At 31.6% G+C, this 19,662-nt stretch overlaps 2 protein-coding genes across 3 annotated transcripts; one reads left to right on the forward strand and one right to left on the reverse strand.

Annotated features, from left to right (window-relative positions):
• Positions 1-8,199: 8,199 nt before the first annotated feature.
• Positions 8,200-10,651, forward strand: LOC100787038 (spermidine hydroxycinnamoyl transferase). 2 transcript variants are annotated; one of them, XM_006605547.4, is made up of 2 exons: positions 8,200-9,049; positions 9,903-10,651. In XM_006605547.4, the coding sequence occupies exons 1-2, from the start codon at positions 8,254-8,256 to the stop codon at positions 10,499-10,501; spliced, it is 1,395 nt and encodes a 464-aa protein (XP_006605610.1). In that variant the 5' UTR covers positions 8,200-8,253; the 3' UTR covers positions 10,502-10,651. The 2 variants fall into 2 exon arrangements, with proteins under 2 accessions (XP_006605610.1, XP_003555244.1); XM_003555196.5 differs by having other exon boundaries at positions 8,200-9,040.
• A 7,934-nt stretch (positions 10,652-18,585) lies between these two features.
• Positions 18,586-19,265, reverse strand: LOC106797604 (uncharacterized mitochondrial protein AtMg00860-like). The gene is made up of 2 exons (XM_014772430.1): positions 19,246-19,265; positions 18,586-19,126 (listed from the first exon to the last, which is right to left on the reverse strand). The coding sequence occupies exons 1-2, from the start codon at positions 19,263-19,265 to the stop codon at positions 18,586-18,588; spliced, it is 561 nt and encodes a 186-aa protein (XP_014627916.1).
• Positions 19,266-19,662: the final 397 nt, after the last annotated feature.

The following is a 19,662-nucleotide window of genomic DNA, read 5'->3' on the forward strand; positions in this document are numbered from 1 at the left end:
TATAAAACGTAAACAAATTCTGATTTTGTAGAGTAGGCTTTTAATTAGGAAAGAAGAAATTGTTTGTACAGATTTTAGAAAAATATTATAAAATTTCACACTTTCGAACTTTTGACTAAAAATAATATGGTTTGTAAATTATAATGATTATTTATAGTTTTTAATAAATTATAAATAATAAAAGAAAATATTTTAGGAGAGGTGTGATAGGAGAGTATGAGAGTATATTTTTAGGATTTTTCTATTTAAAGTTTTGTTTTAAGAATAACCAGTATTCCAATGACATTCTTTAAGAAATTTAAAGTATAAAATTATTTATTAGAAGACCAAAAATTATATTATTTATAATTTTTTGTGTTTTTCTATAATTTTTATATTAAATATATATTTTTTAATTATCTAATCAATACCTTGATGTCACTTGTTATCAATTCAAGACCCTTGTTTTAAAACGCAATAGTTTTGTAATATTAAATCTCTTAAAACCTATCTTTTTATATTAATTTGTTTTTAAATGATGGATATATTCGTGATGAATGTTGGGACACCGAGGTGAGAGAACTTGCCGTTTGACTGTTGGTAATAATAAGAGTATCGCTGGCTCTGCTAGGTGCTCACCCTGTGTTGACACTTCAGGTCGACCACGTTGCCCCTATCTTGCCCATATATGTGTTAACTGTTATGGCTACTATCAAATAAAATTAATTATATATTATACTTTGACGTGGTAGATAGCTGGTTGTGGGGTCCATCCACAACGGAAAGAGTTATATCCAATGAATGGAAAGTGGAAACCTGTTAATGAATAATTAAAGGGTATATTTTTTTACTGAATTAAATTAAATGCCATATACTAAAAAATAGTTTATTAAAAATTATTTTAATTTTTATTGTATTTTAGTAGCAATTCTGAGTTATTTTGTACGTAAATACTAAACATTTCTTTTTTACATTTTTAAGATATTAGATATATTCATTGTTTTATCTAACATTTACTTTTTAAGAATTTTGAAAGATTTGTTTAAACGGTTAATTTTATAAAATTATTATTTTTTGATTTATTTATTAGTTTTTTCTGTATAAAACAATTTAAGATGATAACTATAATTTGATGAATGGAATAACCAGAAAACAGGATGAAAAGAGACAAAGAGGAAACTAGTAGAAAAAAAAAAGGGATGATTATCCTTTTAAGACCTGCACACAAGATTCTTATTTTACACGGATCAAATAAGTGCAAACAGATAAATAAATGATCTTATTTTTCTGATTTGTATCTGATTAGTGACACTTGCGTATAAACGAGTCAGTTCATGGACTCAAATGCAAATTTAAAAATACTTTTTAAAAAATTATTAAAATAAATAAAAATGATTAAAATACAGCCTTGAAATTTATTAAAATTTATAGTAATTATTTTTTTGCGAGCTAAAAATTATAAAAAAATATTTGGGAAAACATTTAGAATTGTTAAACCAATTTTTTTCTTTTAATTCATAAAAAAACCAATACATGGCATTCTGGAAATGCGCATTGTCCAACTATTTTTGGTGGGGAATTTAAGGGGAGTAAACACCGCGGAGATTTACATCAAACCTTAAGGCTCAGGTTTATGGGTCTTCTCCTCACTTATATGTTGGATCAAGTGGCTTCGGAAAAATTAAGAAGGGGGGTTGAATTAATTATGAATGTGTCTTGACTAATTAAAAAATTATCCTTCTTAATGTTACTAGATTCTATTAGGCTTTTACTACAAAGTTAGGAAAGTAAAGAACAGAAATAGAAACTCAACCAAAAGTAAAAGCGATAATTAAAAGTGCACAGCAGAAATTAAAGAGTGTAGGGAAGAAGAAGACAAACACAAGATTTATACTGGTTCGGCCACAAACCGTGCCTACATCTAGTCCCCAAACAACCTGCGGTTCTTGAGATTTCTTTCAACATTGTAAAATCCTTTACAAGCCAAAGATCCACAAGGGATGTCCCCTCCCTTGTTCTCTTTGAAAAAACCAAGTGGATGTACCCTCCACTTGAACTGATCCACAAGAGATGTACTCTCTCTTGTTCTCAGTATAACAATCCCCAAGTAGATGTACCCTCTACTTGTACCACAAAGAATGTACCTTCCAATGTGTTGGGACAAAGAATTCTCAGGCGGTTAGTCCTTTGAATCTTTATAAAGGGGCAACAAAAGATATCTCAAGCGGTTAGTCCTTTGAAATCTTTTGCTTAAGGAGAAGGGAAGAATCAAAAAAATTCTCAGGTGATTAGTCCTTTGAATCTTTTGTAAGGGAGAAGAGAGACACAAAAGAATTCAGGCGGTTAGTCCTTCGTTCCACAAGTTTTTGAACAAAGAACTTTTCTTGGAAGAGAAAATGCTTGAACAAAAAATTTTAGAAAGATGAAGAGAAAAAGAATCAGAAAATTCTGTAGAAAGAGTTGAAAGATATTGAATGATGTTGAGAGAAGATTGAAAGATAGATTATTCAAAGATGATTGATGATTGTTTGAAACTCATGCCATGGCCACATATTTATAATCTCTTGATGACTCAAGTCAAAGCTTATGACTCTAGACAATTTCTTTAAAACTAGTCACTTAAAAAAGTTGTGACTTTTGAAAAAATCTTCAGAAACAAGTCACTTGAAGAATTGTGACTTTTGGAAATGTATTTTTCGAAATCAGTCACTGGTAATCGATTACCATTAAGGTGTAATCAATTACACATCAACAGATGTGACTCTTCATTTAAATTTTGAAAATTAAAACGTTTAGAAGCTCTGGTAATCGATTATACAAGTTTAAAATACTTTAAAACTGTTTAAACATAAGTTATAACTCTTGAAATTTGAAATCTTAACATTTTAAAACACTGGTAATCGATTACCAGAGAGTAAAACTCTTTGGTAATGATTTTGTGAAAACTTCTTGTACTACTCAATGTTTTGAAAAAAAATTTAATACTTATCTTGATTTAGTCTTCTTCTTGATTCTTGAATCTTTGAGTCTTGAATCTTGATCTTGATTATTCTTGAATCTTGATTCTAGAAACTTGAAACTTGATTCTTGAATATTTGCTTGAAACTCTGCTTAACTCTTGATTCTTTGGCATCATTAAAATAACCTTGGAAGGCATTGCTTCCACATTATATGATGCTCAACTTTTCCACTTCTACCCAATGTGAAACTTGAACTCACACTTGTACTCCAGCAATCTCCCCTCAAGTGTGAGTCTCTTCCACATGATAGCCTCCCCCTCTAGGGGAAGTCATTATCATCCACGAGTATAACCATTAGAGCCCACATGCTCTAGCTACTTGCAGTACTTGCACCGTTGCTCCATCTGCAGGACACACTGCCTGGACCACTCACCGCTAGGAAGACTTTCGATAAAAGGGATCCCGAGGGATAAGGATCCATTGTTGTCATCTTACTCGTCTAAGCCGGTCACCAAGTCGAACCATAAGCTCTGATACTAGTTGTTGGGGAATTCAAGAGGAGTAAACACCAATGAGATTTACACCAATGAGCCACGAACAACCACATAAAGAAATTTGACACCACACTTTAACTCAAAACCTTATCCACACAAGTCGCTATCACTTATCTCAATCATGATAATGTTATCTATCTCTAGGTATTATTATTATTATTTTGGATAGGGTTGAGTATTAAGGTACCCTTATCCACACACGTTAAGATTAGTGGGTAGTTATTCTTACTTGAGTTGATGTCCATCAAGTGAATAATTACCTTATCTATTATGAATAATATTTACTAATACCTATAGAATCTGATAGAATTGTCAACCCTAATTTTTGCTCTCACGCCCGCTTTCCTTTATTGTTATTTTTCTTTTTTTCTTTTTGACATAAAAAGAAAGAAAATAAAAAAAGATAAAAATAAAGTAAAAGAGATATATTGTTTGGATAAACAAAAATAAAAGAAAATAGATAAATTTATTTATACTTATTTAATTGAAAAAGAAACAAATAAATCATATAAAAAGTATATTTATACCAATTTTTTAATTTATTATCTTTCAATATAAAATTATATATTTATTACTTTTTGAAAAAATATGTTTAAAAAATTTAAAAAAAAAGAAAAAGATAAGCGATCATTTCATTTCTTTTTTGAGGAAGGGATCATTTCATTTCTGTTTCATTTCAATTTGGAAAAAAAAAAACGAGTCTCACAAAAACTTCCTTTTACTTAACAAATAATAAAAACTAGTATTTTATCGTGCTTTTTTTTTCTCTCACTTTATTTCTAGCTGAACAAAAAATGTTACAAACACCATAAAATGAGTACAATAATAACAGCAAACCAAATTGCTGAGAGGGGAGAGAGAAAGCGTGGTATAGAGAATGTACCACTACCAAAATCCACAATTCACATCACCCTCTTAATTTCACCTTAACCACTCATAAAAAACTCATCATCATCTAAGTCTACCATCACCACCACCATCTCCATGCATTAAAAACCCACCATCCATATAGTTTAGACTATCACCCCCATTCCCATTTATCAAACAACTTAACATCTAAATCGGACAACCATGCTATACCTATTTATCAAAGAATTCACTATCTCCAAAAATCTCCTTAATTACCAACCACCCTCTTTTCTTCCTCACTTTGGATTGCATAACCATAACCAACAAAGAATTAAATGAAAGAACCCATATTTCAAAACCCTCACCCACAATTCCTTTGAACTAAACTCTCGATTCTTTAATCCTAATTCAGTAAGCAATTAATTAAAAGAGAAAGGCTTTTATATATATATATATATATATATATATATATATATATATATATATCTCAAATTGAAAAACAATGGAATGAATGGCTAGATATGTTGTGGGAAAACAATAATGGTAGACTTTTTTTTTTTGACAAAAATGATTTTCTTTCTTGGGTCAAGTCCTCCAACCCACCAGGTTAGAGACTAATCTTATTTGTGGTGTGTGACTGCTGCTGATCTAAAGAAATTTTACATATGATGAGAATCGAACACGAATTCTCTCATTTAATAGATCTTTCTCATTTATGTGAACATTACGAAACCTTACAATATTTTGGGCTAATCCTATAGGTTTGACAAAAATGGTATATAGACTTTTGAAGCTTGCTTGAAAATAAATTTTGTTTTTATTTTACTTTAAAAAAAGTTAAGAGATAGCAAAATTTTGAATGATTATGATTCCATGATTTAATGTGAATAAGATTGTTAGAATCAGTTTTGCATAAAAAAAGAAATTAAAGTATATATCAAATTAAAAAAGGTGAAAGAAATATAAACTAATAGTTAATTAATCAAAGTTAAAAATTAAAATACTAATTTCACCTAAATTTTAACATCTTAAACCTTAAAGATTGTCAATAAACATGTTAAGATATCAGCTATCCTAGCAGTTCAAGTACAACAATTGCCTTTTATTAAAGTTGAAAATTTGATCTTTTTAATCCATGAAAAATGTTTACCTTTTTTAAAAGGTTTAATTTTAGAATTGATCCTTTAATTATATTTTAAGGTTCAGTTTAGTCTCTCAATTATTAAAATGTCCAATTTAGTCTTTTAATTATTTAAAATAAAATAATTATACCATTTCCGCCATGTTTGTTAATTATTTGAGAAAAATTGATACTTTTCACATCAATTGTCAACATTGTCGATGCAAAATCTTGTATTTTTCAAATGAGTTGCTTGATACATGATGTAAAAGAACGTCTTCAAACTCCTCACTCAAGTTTTATCGCTGAGTCTTTTCCATCGATCATCAAGCAACTGATTTAAAAAATATAATGTTTTATGAGTTGAATACAACCAATGAAAAAATATCAATTTCTGTCAAATAATTAATTTGATGAAAAAAGTATACTTATTTTATTTTAAATAATTGAGAAATCAAATTAAACCTTTTAACAGCTGAATAATTAAATTAAACCTTAAAAATATAATTTAAGAACCAACTATATAATTAAACCTTTTAAACATTCATTTCGGAAAAGGAAATTAATTATCACTGGCTGGTTCCATCGAACATCATCTTAACATGATGGTCCCTGCTGACCTAGAACTGAGCAATGCTGTACACAGTGTATAATTTGTTCATTTCCTCACCCAACCACTCGCTTTAAATTCTCTCATATAGCTACAACATACCCGGAAATAGCTACGTACGTGTACATTTTATATACCTATTGACATTCGACTTAAATTGAATTATATTTAAATGAAAAAAATTGATTCAATATAACTATTTTTTTGTAATAATATTTGAGATATTCAATTAATTATATTTTATTGATTGGAATTTATTGAAAAATAAAATGGAATTGATTGTTATTATAATTACTAATTTACTAATACAGAAAATAAAAATATATTGATAAGGAAATTCTTATGGGGAAAAAAAATCACGTAAAATGAAAATTGATATCAATCAAACTTGTTAACATTAATTGGGAAAATGTAATTTCTAATAATGTATATTTTTCATATTTATCAATATATTTTTATATATAACGTGATTATCAATTCTTCTTTATTACTGTAATGTGTTAATAATTCTTCTCAATATATTTTTCATGTAACTGGTAACATGTATAAAATTTTTACATGTCATCTATATTTTTCATATCATCAATTCATAAAAGATAATTTGATAAAAAAATTTATGTATTAATACCTGATTAATAATTAATTTATTATATTAATATTAATTGTTTTCATTTAATTTTTAAAGAATGAATAAGGGGGTATTAGGTGACATCAGTTCACGTGATAAAATCTTCTTTTTATATTATATATATATATATATATATATATATATATATATATATATAATATGATAATAATGTATATTTTTTCATATGGCGTGGTTATTAATTCTTTTCAATATATTTTTCATATAACTTGTGACATATATAAAAGTTTTCAAGTAGTGTATATATTTTTCATATATCAATTTGTATTTGGTAAAATATAATTTGATCAAACAAATTTATGCATTAATATATGATTAATAATTATTTTATTAGTATTAATTATTAATTATATTAATTTATTAAAATGAATCTATTAATTAATTAATAATTTATTAACTTGAATATATTATATTAATATTAACTTATTATATTAATTTATTATATTTATTTATTAATTTATTAACATTAATATATTAATTAATTTATTAACCTGAGTCTATTATATTAATATTAATAGGTTGCATCTGATTTTTAGAGAATAGATAAGAGAATGTTATATAATATACACGTAGATAGATAAATAATAAATTAATTAATTTATTAACATCAATCTATCATATTAATATTAATTGATTGTATTTAATTTTTAGAAAATAAATAAGGAGATGCCATGTGACATCTATTCACATGACAAAATCGTCTTTTATATAACAATATAATATTAGATAATATGTTTTTAGTTTTTATCTCTCCACTTTACACTCTATTTAATGTAGCTATGTCAGTTACAACCTATAAAACTAACATGGTGTTGATTCAAATAAGATTATGTTCAAATTCCTTAATTAAGATGTTTATTTGAATTTTATTGATGAAAAAAAATAATTTAAAAAAGATACTTTATTAAAGATGATCAATCAAGTTTTTTCTATAAAAATTAGTCATCAATAAAATTTATAGATACTTAATATGATGATCCATAAAATTTTCATCCTATAACAAGAGTCATAATAAAAAAAGATAAATGATCATTTTGGTCCCTGAATATGTGAAGTAGTAATTCTTTAGTTCTTGAAATAATCAAAATTCTAATTTAGCCTCTAAATAGATAAAAAGTCCAACAATTATGTTATGTTGTCAAGTTTTCGTAAATTCATTTTATCATGAAACTATAATTTTAAAATATCAATTTGACATTAAAATATAAAGTTCAAGATCATGATATTATTAAGTTGTATGTTAAGATGTGATGTACTTTTATACATTCATAAATTAAATCAAAATTTTCATTCTTTTAAAAATTAAATTATGACTAATTTACACATTTAAACAATAAAATAATCATTAACTCTTAGAAAAATTTATCTAGACATTTCCCGTAAGAGAAAGAAACTAAATATTAAATATATGAACAAGATATGTCATACGAGACTTTTGCGCTATATATATATATAGGTGTGCATGGCCTTGTTGCAAAGCAAAGCTGTGAATCACACAGATAACACATATCAAATTATATACTAACCTCTCAAGAATGTCCACCATCACGGCTTCTTACAATGTGACTCCGAATGAGCCAACTCCAAACGTTTCTTTGTGGCTTTCCGAGAGTGACCAAGTTGCACGTTGGAGTCACACCTCCACCATCTACATTTACAAAGAAAACCAAACCCAAAACGCCCTTGAGAGAATGAGGGATTCTCTAAGCAAAATTCTTGTGCACTACCACCCTTTGGCCGGTCGATTGACTTGGTTAGAGGGTGGTAAAGTAGCACTGAATTGCAATGGAAAGGGAGTGACATTGATTGAAGCCGAATCACAAAAAACAATGGATGATTATGGCGATTTTGCGCCGAGCGAAAAGCTGAAGAATGAACTCATTCCTCCGGTTGATTACTCTCAACCCATTGAGGAGCTTCCCTTGTTGCTTGTTCAATTAACAAGGTTCAAAAAAGGAAGCAGCAACAATAATAATAATAACCAATTAGGCCTTGCAATTGGAGTGGCTTTTTGCCATGTTTTGTGTGATGGGTTAGCAGCCATAAGGTTCATTAATGCATGGGCAAAGCTTACTAGAGGGGAAGTGTTGGACTCAATTGAAATGTTTCCGTTTCTTGATAGAACAATCATGAATTCCACATACCCACCAAGGGCTCCACGTTTTGATCACCCTGAGTTGAAGCCTCTGCCTCTCAAACTAGGCACCACTGACACCATAGAAGAACAGAAAAAGGAGAAAACTGCTGTGATTTTGAGACTCACTTCACAGCAAGTGGAGAAATTGAAGAAGAAAACCAATGATGAACGACCTCAAAAAGAAGGTATTACAAGTAAGCATTCAGAAATTGATTATTTCTAAACACCCCCACAATTCTATAAGTTTTATTAATACTTTTTTTATTGTTTTTCTTTATCTTTCTTTTCCGATTATAATCATATTATATGATTTATTATATCTAGATCCAAATCTACTCCAACAAGCCTTTCCATGTCCCTTTTCCGTTTTTTTTTATAAAAAAATTGAGCTCTTTCTCTTTTATTCTTTCTTCTTCTCCATGTTTTTGGGGCTAGAGAGGCAGGACATGGCCAAAGAAAATCCAGGTTGATTATACTTATATTTCTATTTTTTTTTTCTTTATTTCTATCTTTCATGACCCATGAGTGTTAAATAGGATGTTGAGTGTCCAACAATTATTCTTTTTTTCTAAACAATTTTTTATTTTTATCATGTTTGAACCACATTATGATGTTTCACAAAAAAAAATATTTTAAAAATATTTTTTTTATTAATTTTTTTATACTAATGAGAGATTTAGGTTTAATGGAAGGGACTAGTTATCATAACATGATGAATCAAAGTTCAAATCCTCGTCGAGAGATATGCTTATATTTAGTGTCTGCTTGTATCTCAAATAAATTGCTCTTGAAGTAAAAGACATGTGAGAAAAAAAATAAATTTATTTTGAAAATCACTCATTTTTATAATTTTTTTTTCAAAAATTTGAAAAATACAAAAGCACTAAATAGTTATGGCTAATTAAATTGTTAGTTACATTTTCTGCTCTACGTATGTCAAACTATAGGCTAAATTACAATCATTCTTTCCATTTCATCAATTTTATGTTCCCTTATTCTCTCAATTTTCTCTAACTTTTGTGCTATGTTACATTAATTTTCAAACAGAAACGTTACGACCATATAGTAGATACGAAGTTATTGCATCACACATATGGAGATGTGCATCAAAGGCACGTGAGCTAGAAGATCTTCAACCAACCGTGGTAAGGGTAAGTGCGGACATTCGCAATAGGCTAAACCCTCCCCTCCCAAGAAACTACTTTGGCAACGCATTGGCCGTGGCATTGACACCAAAATGTCACACTAAGGAACTCATAACAAACCCATTAAGCCACGGTGCCCAAAAGATTAGGGAAGCAATTGAGTTGCTAAATGATGAGTACATAAGGTCACAATTGGACTTCATTAGGTGCCATGAGCAATTGGATAGGATAAGGGCCTCGTATTTGGACCAAGGGGAGCCAAAAAATGCACCCTTTTATGGAAACCCTAATCTCACTATTGTGAGTTGGATGAGCATGCCCGTTTATGAGGCTGATTTTGGGTGGGGGAAGCCGGGGTATTTTGGTCCTGGTGCTGTGTACCCTGATGGAAAGGCTTACATTATTCGAAGCTCGGATGAGGATGGCTCACTCGTTGTGTCGGCTCACTTGCAAACAGCACACAAGGAGCTTTTCAAAAAGTTCTTCTATGAGGACATATGAGGATTTTGTGAACGACTTTTTTTTTATTTTTTTATATATCTTATGCTTGATGCATGCTAATTTTCATTTGTACAACTTGGTTTCGTCGTGTTTTGTGTTACTTTTTCTTTTGTCATTGTTAATTTAATGAAAATTTTGCCTTGTTTGGTATAATGTTGATGAAATTTTGTCTTGTTTTATTAATTTTATTGTGTCCTTTATTCTTCTATTTGTTTTCTTATTTTTTTATAAAATAAAATAAAATGTTATATTAGTTCTTCAAATTATTCTTATGCATCATTTTAGTTCTTGAAATTCAAAGGTTTAATTACACTTTTGATTGCTCAAGTATTAGAATTATGTGATTTTAGCTTCCAAGTTTTAAATGTGTCAACTTGGTCGCTAGTATCATAAATATTTGATTTTAATATGGCAATTGAGTCACCCAAATATTACAAATGTATGATTTTATTTACACGGACATAACAATTGTGCTATTTTTGTCCCCCAAAAATTTAGTTTCAATCTCACTGTTGATATACCAGGGTACCTAAATCGCAAAATTGCGATACTTGGATGACAACCAATTGTCCAATTGATGTGTGGATGATTAAAATCTCACAATTGTCACATTAGCATAATTGAAATTTGAGAGATTAAAATCATGAAATTATAATCCGTGATGAATCAAAAGAAGACAAATTAAACAAAGAAAAAGAAATTATAATCTTTGAAATTGATAACTGTCATTTATATTGACTTTTAATTACAATTATCAATTACTTTAATAATTGAATGTTGTATATGCTTTAATAAATTTGAGTTTGCAATTTAAAAGGTAAATATTTGGAGAAGTTTGGTCATCCATATTAATTTAATTGACTCGAGTTGAATGATTTTCTATGAAAAAAATACAATATGGTTTCGTATAAAAAATGTAATTGACTCAAAATAAATTATATAATTACTATATATAGTTTATAAATTTTCTTAAGACTCTCATTCCTAAAAAACTAATTTAGTTAGAATAGAAAAATTCCCGATATCAAGTGTCACATTAAATAAATATACCATTTTACTTTTTCATTTATTTTAAACGATTTTATAATGATAATGTTTTAAAAACAAATCATGAAAATATTTAATATATTTTTTGGCAAAATATGTTTCTTTCCTCTAAAATTTTTCAAATTAGGTTTTAAACCTCCAAAAATTGTCTCTCTAATTTAAAAATACTCTACTAATTTTGATCATACAATGTATTTTCTAATGGTTTGTAAATATTATTAGATGTTAATTATAACTACTTTTGATGACCAAAATTGAACTATTTCTAAATTAGTGGGACAAAAATATAATGGCCTTCTTTGACTAATTAAATTTAATTTGATTTTTTTAAAGGGATCAAAAATATATTTTATTTTATTTTTTATTTATTTATCAAGAGTAAGGAATTACAAGTATTTTTCAACCCATTAAATGAAAGACTAATTTGAGTCATATATTGAGTGAGATCTAATAAAATTTTACACAGTAAAAATTAAATAGAACATAATAGTGGAAATCAAGCCCTATTTTTTATTTATTTGCCAAAGACAAAGATTATTTATTTCTGTAAGACAAAATATAGCTGGCGAACTTATACTCTTTTGCATTCACATATAATTTGACTTAAAATTACCTTCATTAAAATTTAAATAGAAATACACTTTTTCAGAGTTTGGTACGCTTTCATTCGTGATATATAGTGGGACACCGAGGTGCTGGAAGCCTGGAACATGCAAATGGCCCTGCTTAGTCATCACCTTGTGTGGAGACTAAGACAGCCACACATTTTTTTTTTTAAAATCATAGTATTATTACAAAGTTATCCACGCTAAAAGTAATGACAAATTTTAATAAGATATTGTAAACGCACACAAAATTAATACTTTCCTTTCAATATGATTATTTCATATATAAGAAAATTAATTATAATTTAAATACTAAATCACATATTTAAATAAAACATATCATTATTACTTATAACCACATATATGTATCTGAACTTTGTATGTTATGTTATGACTATTAGATACTTGTCAGAACCATCCAACATATAAGTTGGTGATGGGATCCATCCATCCCCAACTGGTTTTGTAATAATATGGCCAATTTAATTTAGTTGGTAAGCTATTAGGATTATATGTCTAGGATGACTACATTGCCATACTAGGCTGTTGAAAAAGAAAAATGTTATTTGATACGAATGTGTTTCTCTCGTTAAAATCACACGACTGGTGATTTCAGCCCAAAAAAAAATATATCTTTCACGTTTTCATGTATTTTTAATCAAATATTCACTTTAAAAAAACCTGGAACGTTTATTTCAGTTTTCGTACAATTCATGTATTTAATTTGTTTTCAGATAGCATCACTGATTGGAAAATAAGGACATAATTAAGTACATTTGAAACTATTTGTAAACATAGCCTGGATTATCAAGGGATCCGTTAGTTGAGTAAGACTTGTGAGTAATATCAATTCTCTTGTATTATGTTTAATTCCTAAACATAGTTTAGATTTGACATTAACCTCTTTCTTAAATGACACAAACTCCTTGTGAAATCTCCTAAAATGAATAAAAAAAATGGTTGTTTTGGTCTGAAATGTGAAAAAAAAAATGTCACATCTTTTTTAAAAAAAATAATGATTTAGGTTTGGACTTAAATAAGCAGGTAGAGGGATTAATTCATCAAAATTCATCATTTTATATCCTAAAGGGACATTTATTTTATGAATAATTTTTTTAGTCCTGAAATAAAACATGAAAATATTATTTCAAATATATTATTAAAAAAAATGTTTGATTAACTATTAAAAATACTTGTAAATATTTTTTATATGGTTGGAAATAATTAAAACATGTATTTATTGGAAAGAAGATAATTTGTGGATGGGAGAAGTCACTGTCAAATACTTTTACCAAATCACTTAGATGGAAAAGGACATCCTACATATGTTCTAAGCTGGATGCATATCATCTATACTTCAGCTTGAGAGAGAGTTTTGAAATATGATTTTGATGTGTTAAGATATTATTTTAATATGATTATTTTTTTATTCACATTAGGATTAATTCCTTATTTACGTGATTGATTTAATTTCCTAGCTAGTTACTATTTTTATGTAACTAATTTAGTTTGATTATATTATTATCCTTACAATTAAAGGGACTTGATTATTATTGTAATTAAACATTAATTACTATAAATAAATAAACAGGCGAGATGACATTCTCTGTAGCCATTTAGAATATATAATTTGGTTATTCAAAATAAATCTAAATAAAATATTTTCACATTTCATTTACGCATCACGAATCTTATGTGTCACATTCCCATTAATCAGCCCATCATTAAGATGGGTCTAGGTCACGGCCATTAGAATCATTAGAATCTGTGTAGAATGTTTTGTTGTATATATAATAATTACTAAAATATTTGTTTAGCAGACTTGATGTATATGGAAATTGCCTTGTAGGCTGTCGCACACTTGACAAATGTAGTTGGCTAGTAAAATGAAATTATTGTAAATTTAGAGAGTCTAGTCATGACTTTGCTGCTCCAACAAATTTAGAGATATTGAGATAGTAGGGGATATTTTTATCAAATACTTGTCAATTAACATAAATATACTGTTAAGCAGAAAGTTGGATTTGAGGCTAGCACCTCCATAAAGGTAAGAGGAGAAAGTGGAGGAAGAAGCTTTGATAATTTTTATATATGCAATTGAATTATAGATTGTCTTATTTATACTAGTTTTTCCCTAACGGATTTTGTCATTTTGTGCCAAGGAGAATCCATATGCAATTATTGGATAATCAAAATTTGATTACACTGTCCCCCAATACCTAACAATTACAACTAATTGGCAATTTGGTGCAATTCGGTCACTAAGGTTAGCTTCCTCCCTATGATATTGCATTAGACATAGTCATTGCGGTAAGAAGACCTTGTGAGGGTCCTCTTTGTCTTAACTGGTATCTGCACCTCTTGGTTCTGGTTCTGCACCCCTGATTGTGTGTCTCTACTGCTACTTGCTCCTTTCTTCGTATCATCCGTTGGTCCATGGAGATTCACCTTGTCCTCAAGGTGATAGTCTTCACATAATTGCTCCCAATTCTTCTCCCACGAAGTATCATCTAGCGGTAGCTCGTCCCATTGCACCAACACTTCCCTGGGTGCGTTCTCTGATGCTCGGCGATAATCCAACAAAGCTAAGGGAGAAATGATGGGTTGGTGTTGAATGAATTGTGAAGGTAATTATGCTTTTGGAAAGTTATCTAGGGATCCCTTGAATGCTTTTAATAATGAACAGTGAAAAACGGAGTGAATACGAGCTTCTTTCAGTAATTGCAAACGATAGGTCATTGGTCCTATGCATTCAAGCACCTGAAAGGGTCCATAGAACCTTTTCGCCAATTTGCCTCTAGTTGTTTGGGCCCCCTTTGCCGAGACTTGTCGATATGGGCGCAGCTTGAGCATCACCTAGTCCCCTGGCTTATAAGTCACCTCTCTCCTTTTGGTATCGGCGGTCAACTTCATACGCTCCTGGGCCTGAAGGAGTTTCTTGCGGATCACCTGGAATGCTTCCTCCCTTTTGCTCAGCATTTCGTCCATAGCATCCAAAGTCGATGATTCTGCTATATACTCAAGGAAGTTAAAGGGTTTATGCCCAAAGGTAGTCTTGAAAGGGGTGATGTTGGTGGCCGCGTTCCAGGAAGTGTTATGTGACCACTCCACCCAGGGAAGGAACTTGCCCCATTCTCGCGGTCGATTATGGACAAAAGCACACAAGCATTGCTCAATGACCCTGTTTAGCACCTCTGTTTGGACATCGCTCTGTGGGTGATAAGCGAAGCTCATCCTCAGTTGTGTTCCACTCTGAGGAAACAGTTCTTGCCAGAATTTGCTCACGAACAAGGGGTCTCAGTCAGAGACCAAGTTGCAGGGCAAACCATGAAGTTTTCCCACTATGTCCATGAACAAGAAAGCTACGGTACGGGCTGTGTGCGCTGCCAGAAGCATACCAAGATGAATCCCTTTGAAAAATCTATTTACCACCACCAATGTTACCGTATTGCCAAGAAATGGTGGCAACCCTGTGATAAAGTCCAGGGACAAGTCTTCCCAGGGTCGATGGGGAACTGGTAAGGGGCAGAGCAGACCGGTGACACGTTTGGTTTCATACTTAACATGCTGGCAATTGAGACATTGGGATACAAAGTTTATAACATCCTGTCATAGACCCGGCTATTCAAAATTCTCCAATAGACGGTTTTTCATTTTTGTCGCACCCATGTGACTGCCGGTGGGAGTGGTGTGGTACTCCAATAATAGTGTGGGGATAATGGCTAGGCCCTTCGGAAGCCAAAGACAACCTTTCCGCAAAATTAAATTATGAACCCAAGTGAACTCAGGGTGTTTTGCGGGACTTGATTGAATGGCTTGCCGGAGACGATGGTATCCTGCATTGGCCTCCAATTGATGGCACAACTCCTCCATAAAAAGAGGACAAGGGACAAAGAGGCTCAAGAGAGCATCTGCAGTCACATGGGAAAGAGCATCTGCAGCTTGGTTATGAGCTCCGGCGCGATATTGAATTCCATATGGGGGTTTCATGGTGGAGCAGACAATATGGAATTCTTTCAGATGTTTGTACGGGTCTTCACCTGCAAGGTCATGAAACTTTGGAAGCAAATGGATCAGTCCAATTTTTAGAACATATGGGACATCCTCATCAGGGTATTGGATGCACAAGCTTTTGTAGGTGAAATCAGGTGCAGCCATTTCCCTTAGAGTCCTCTCACGGGGTGGAGGTTGTGCCATGTTCTCAAAATGTTCAAAACTATAATGCTCAAAATCACCAATAACAAAATGCTCAGGATGCTCAAAAGGAACTAAATGATGTCTAACTAATCTATGAAATGTCCTATCTATCTCAGGATCAAATGGTTGTAAGTCAGATGGATTGCCTCTAGTCATACACTATATTCAACATGCACAACTAGTTGCCTTCTTATGCAAGTAATAGTGCATGTTTGAACTACAGCTACCATTAAATGATATCCAAATGACTTGAAATTTTGTGAGCAACCTTATAAAATGATGAGAAGATAGCACAAAAAATTTCAAACATAAATTCAAAGTCTAACTATAGAAGCTAAAAATGATAAGTTAAGAAAAATAAGAGAATAAAACTTGGAAAATAAAAAAATTTTGATAGAATCACTTTTTCTAGATGATGGAGACCTTAGCTGCCACGACGTAGGAAATTCTTTTCTACCCCAAATACATATATAATAATAGCGATTCTAATAACCGGAGCAAAAGTTATGGTCGTTTGAAGTTTTGACAAAAATCAAATTTGCTACTTTTTTGGAACTTTCAAATCTGACCAAACTAAAGGCTCTAGCTATTTTTCCACAAAATATGGATTAAAAGAAGTTACCAAAAAAAAAATTCAGCCAAAAATAACAACTCTAGCTACTAAAACAAAAAATCCCAAATAATTCAACAAGGGTGGTCGCTAAACTCCGTCGCTACATGATTTCCACTACTACTCTGTTTTGCCGCAAGCAAAAGTGGTCGCTAAATCCGTCACAAAACACTATTCACAGCAAAACACCCAAAAACAGGGGAAGCGCTTAACAGAAAAACTAAAACAAAACACACACTAAACAAAATACCAAGACACTAAACAACACTAACACAAACACTAACACAACACTAACAATTAAACATAAAACACAACACTAGCTATTATGAACCTTTGGACACTGCCCCCCGGCAACGGCGCCAAATTTGATCGAGGCCGTACCCGAATCAAATAAACATTAAAATGTAGTAACTAGGAAGTGATTCTAGGTCATTTCCCAACGAGCAATGATAAACCAAATGTTCATAACAGATAGTAGGAAATAGTAACAAATTGGGGGGGGGGGGGGTGTTTGCTTTTGTAAATTAAATAGCGAGTAAAATTGAATTAGAAAAATATCAGAATTAAAATATGTTGCTTCCCTTTGATTCACAAGCAAGTCTCTTATCCTAGGTTGCGAGAATTTATCCTTTATCAGTTTAACCACTTAATCCAACCCTAAATTAAATTACTAAGCGAAATTCAACATAAGGCATTCATTATGTGATTAGGCATCACATACAGCAATTACTCATAAACGATCATTAAGCATGAACATAAATTAAGCGCAGAGACAATTAATCAAGCACTAAGCATGTATGAATTAAAAACAAAAAATTCAGAGTAATTAGTGAAGAGGAAAAACTGAACAGAATGTAACAGTAATAATAGAACCTCAAAGAGAACTGTGCTTGATCCTCAAGAGAAAGCAACGCTGGGGACTTAGACTTCCATTAATCAATAGAGAATGAACTTATGAATTGAAGAACGAAATTTTATTGCTACTGGAATTGTAAAACGAAAAGATGTCTCAAAGAAAAGTCTAAAAAAAACGAAATTAGCAGAGAAAGAAGAAAAGAGAGGAGAGAGAGGAGCTAAACTAGAACCTTGGTGCTGTTATATAGTTTTTCAGCCCCAAAGCTTACAAATCTGTTTTAAATCCAAGCCCATAAATAAATTAAATTCAAATCCAGATAAGATAAGATAAGATCTAGATTAAATAATATCTAGATGAGATCAAATCTAAATAATATCTAGATAAGATAAAGATAAGATAAGATCTAATTTTGTAGAATAAAATAGTTTGCCCTCTTCAAGTCCAAGCCCAATTCTGGATTCAAGCCCAATGCTTCATTAATTCCTGAAATTAGATTAAAAACATCAAATTAGCTTAATGGGCCCAAATAATAAAACTGCCTAATTAATTTGACAATTAAGATTAATCAGTACTTAAAATGGTGCAAAAAGGGTTAAGAAATAGGAGAAAATAATGGCACATCACACGTTCATAATTAATTCACCTCCCTTCTTAATTATTTTGAGGCCACTCAATCCAACAAATAGTTCCTTCAAGCTCTTATGGTCTGTAATTATTGTAAAGCAACGCCCAAGCAAGTACTGCCTCCATTTCTTCATCGCCGCTATAATCACGAATATCTCACGATGTGGGCCGAGGCACAAAGCAACTTTGGCGGAAAGGGCTTACTGAAGAAGGCTATGGGGTGGTTCCTTTGGGACAGGACTACACCCATACCAACCCTCGACGCGTCCATTTCAATGGTGAAGGGAAGGTCAAAGTCCGGCAGGGCAAGGACAAGAGCCTGAGATAATGCTTGCTTGAGTTGGTCAAAGGCAGCCTGGGACTGTGGTGACCAATTGAATTCCGCCAAAGTGGTGACATGGACCAGGGGAGCTGCTATCGAACCGTATCCACGAATAAAACATCGATAGAATCCGACCATCCCCAAGAAACTGCGAACAGTCCTCACCGTCCTCGATGTTGGCCATTGTTGAATGGCTTCAACCTTAGAGGCTAGTGGTTCCACCCCTTTGTGCAAGACCAAGTGACCCAGATACTCAACCTGGTTTTGGGCAAAGAAGTACTTGGTTATTTTCAAAACGAATTGATTATCAGATAATACCTGGAAGGTCAATTCAAGGTGACGCAGGTGATCATCAAGGCACGCGCTGTAGATTAAAATGTCATCAAAGAACACAATGATGAATTGGTGGAGATATGGCTAGAAAATGGTGTTCATCATTGCTTGAAATGACGATAGGGCATTACACAGCCCAAAAGGAATTACGCGGAACTTGTAATGCCCATGGTGTGTGCGAAATGCCGTTTTGGGCATGTCCTCGGAATGCATTCGTATCTGGTGGTAACCCTGAAGGAGGTCAAGCTTAGAGAAACATCTAGCGCCGCCGAGCTCATCCAGAAGCTCGTCAATGGTGGGAATTGGGAAATGATCATGAACCGTAATGGCATTCAGGGCACAGTAGTCGACACAGAATTGCCATGACCCATCACTCTTCTTCACCAACAATACCGGAGAAGAGAAAGGGCTCGTGCTAGGCTGTATGAGGCCTTTCTAGAGCATGAGGTCCACCTGAGCTTCAATTTCAAATTTCTAGAAATGCGGATAATGATACGATTGTACATTGACCGAAGTTGATTGCGAAAGAAGGTGGATATGATGGTCAGTGTCACGCTCCGACGGTAG

The sequence above is a fragment of the Glycine max genome, chromosome 20, assembly GCF_000004515.6.
Source record: "Glycine max cultivar Williams 82 chromosome 20, Glycine_max_v4.0, whole genome shotgun sequence".
NCBI classification, from domain to species: Eukaryota; Viridiplantae; Streptophyta; class Magnoliopsida; order Fabales; family Fabaceae; genus Glycine; species Glycine max.

Bases quoted from the DNA above. Each gene is read 5' to 3' on its own strand.
- LOC100787038 (XM_006605547.4), top strand. From the start codon at position 8,254: ATGTCCACCATCACGGCTTCTTACAATGTGACTCCGAATGAGCCAACT. The intron at 9,050-9,902 runs GTAAGCATTCAG...ATTTTCAAACAG, and splicing joins TCAAAAAGAAGGTATTACAA to AAACGTTACGACCATATAGT.
- LOC106797604 (XM_014772430.1), bottom strand. From the start codon at position 19,265: ATGGGCATTACAAGTTCCGC. The intron at 19,127-19,245 runs GTAATTCCTTTT...TTTAATCTACAG, and splicing joins ATGGGCATTACAAGTTCCGC to CGCGTGCCTTGATGATCACC.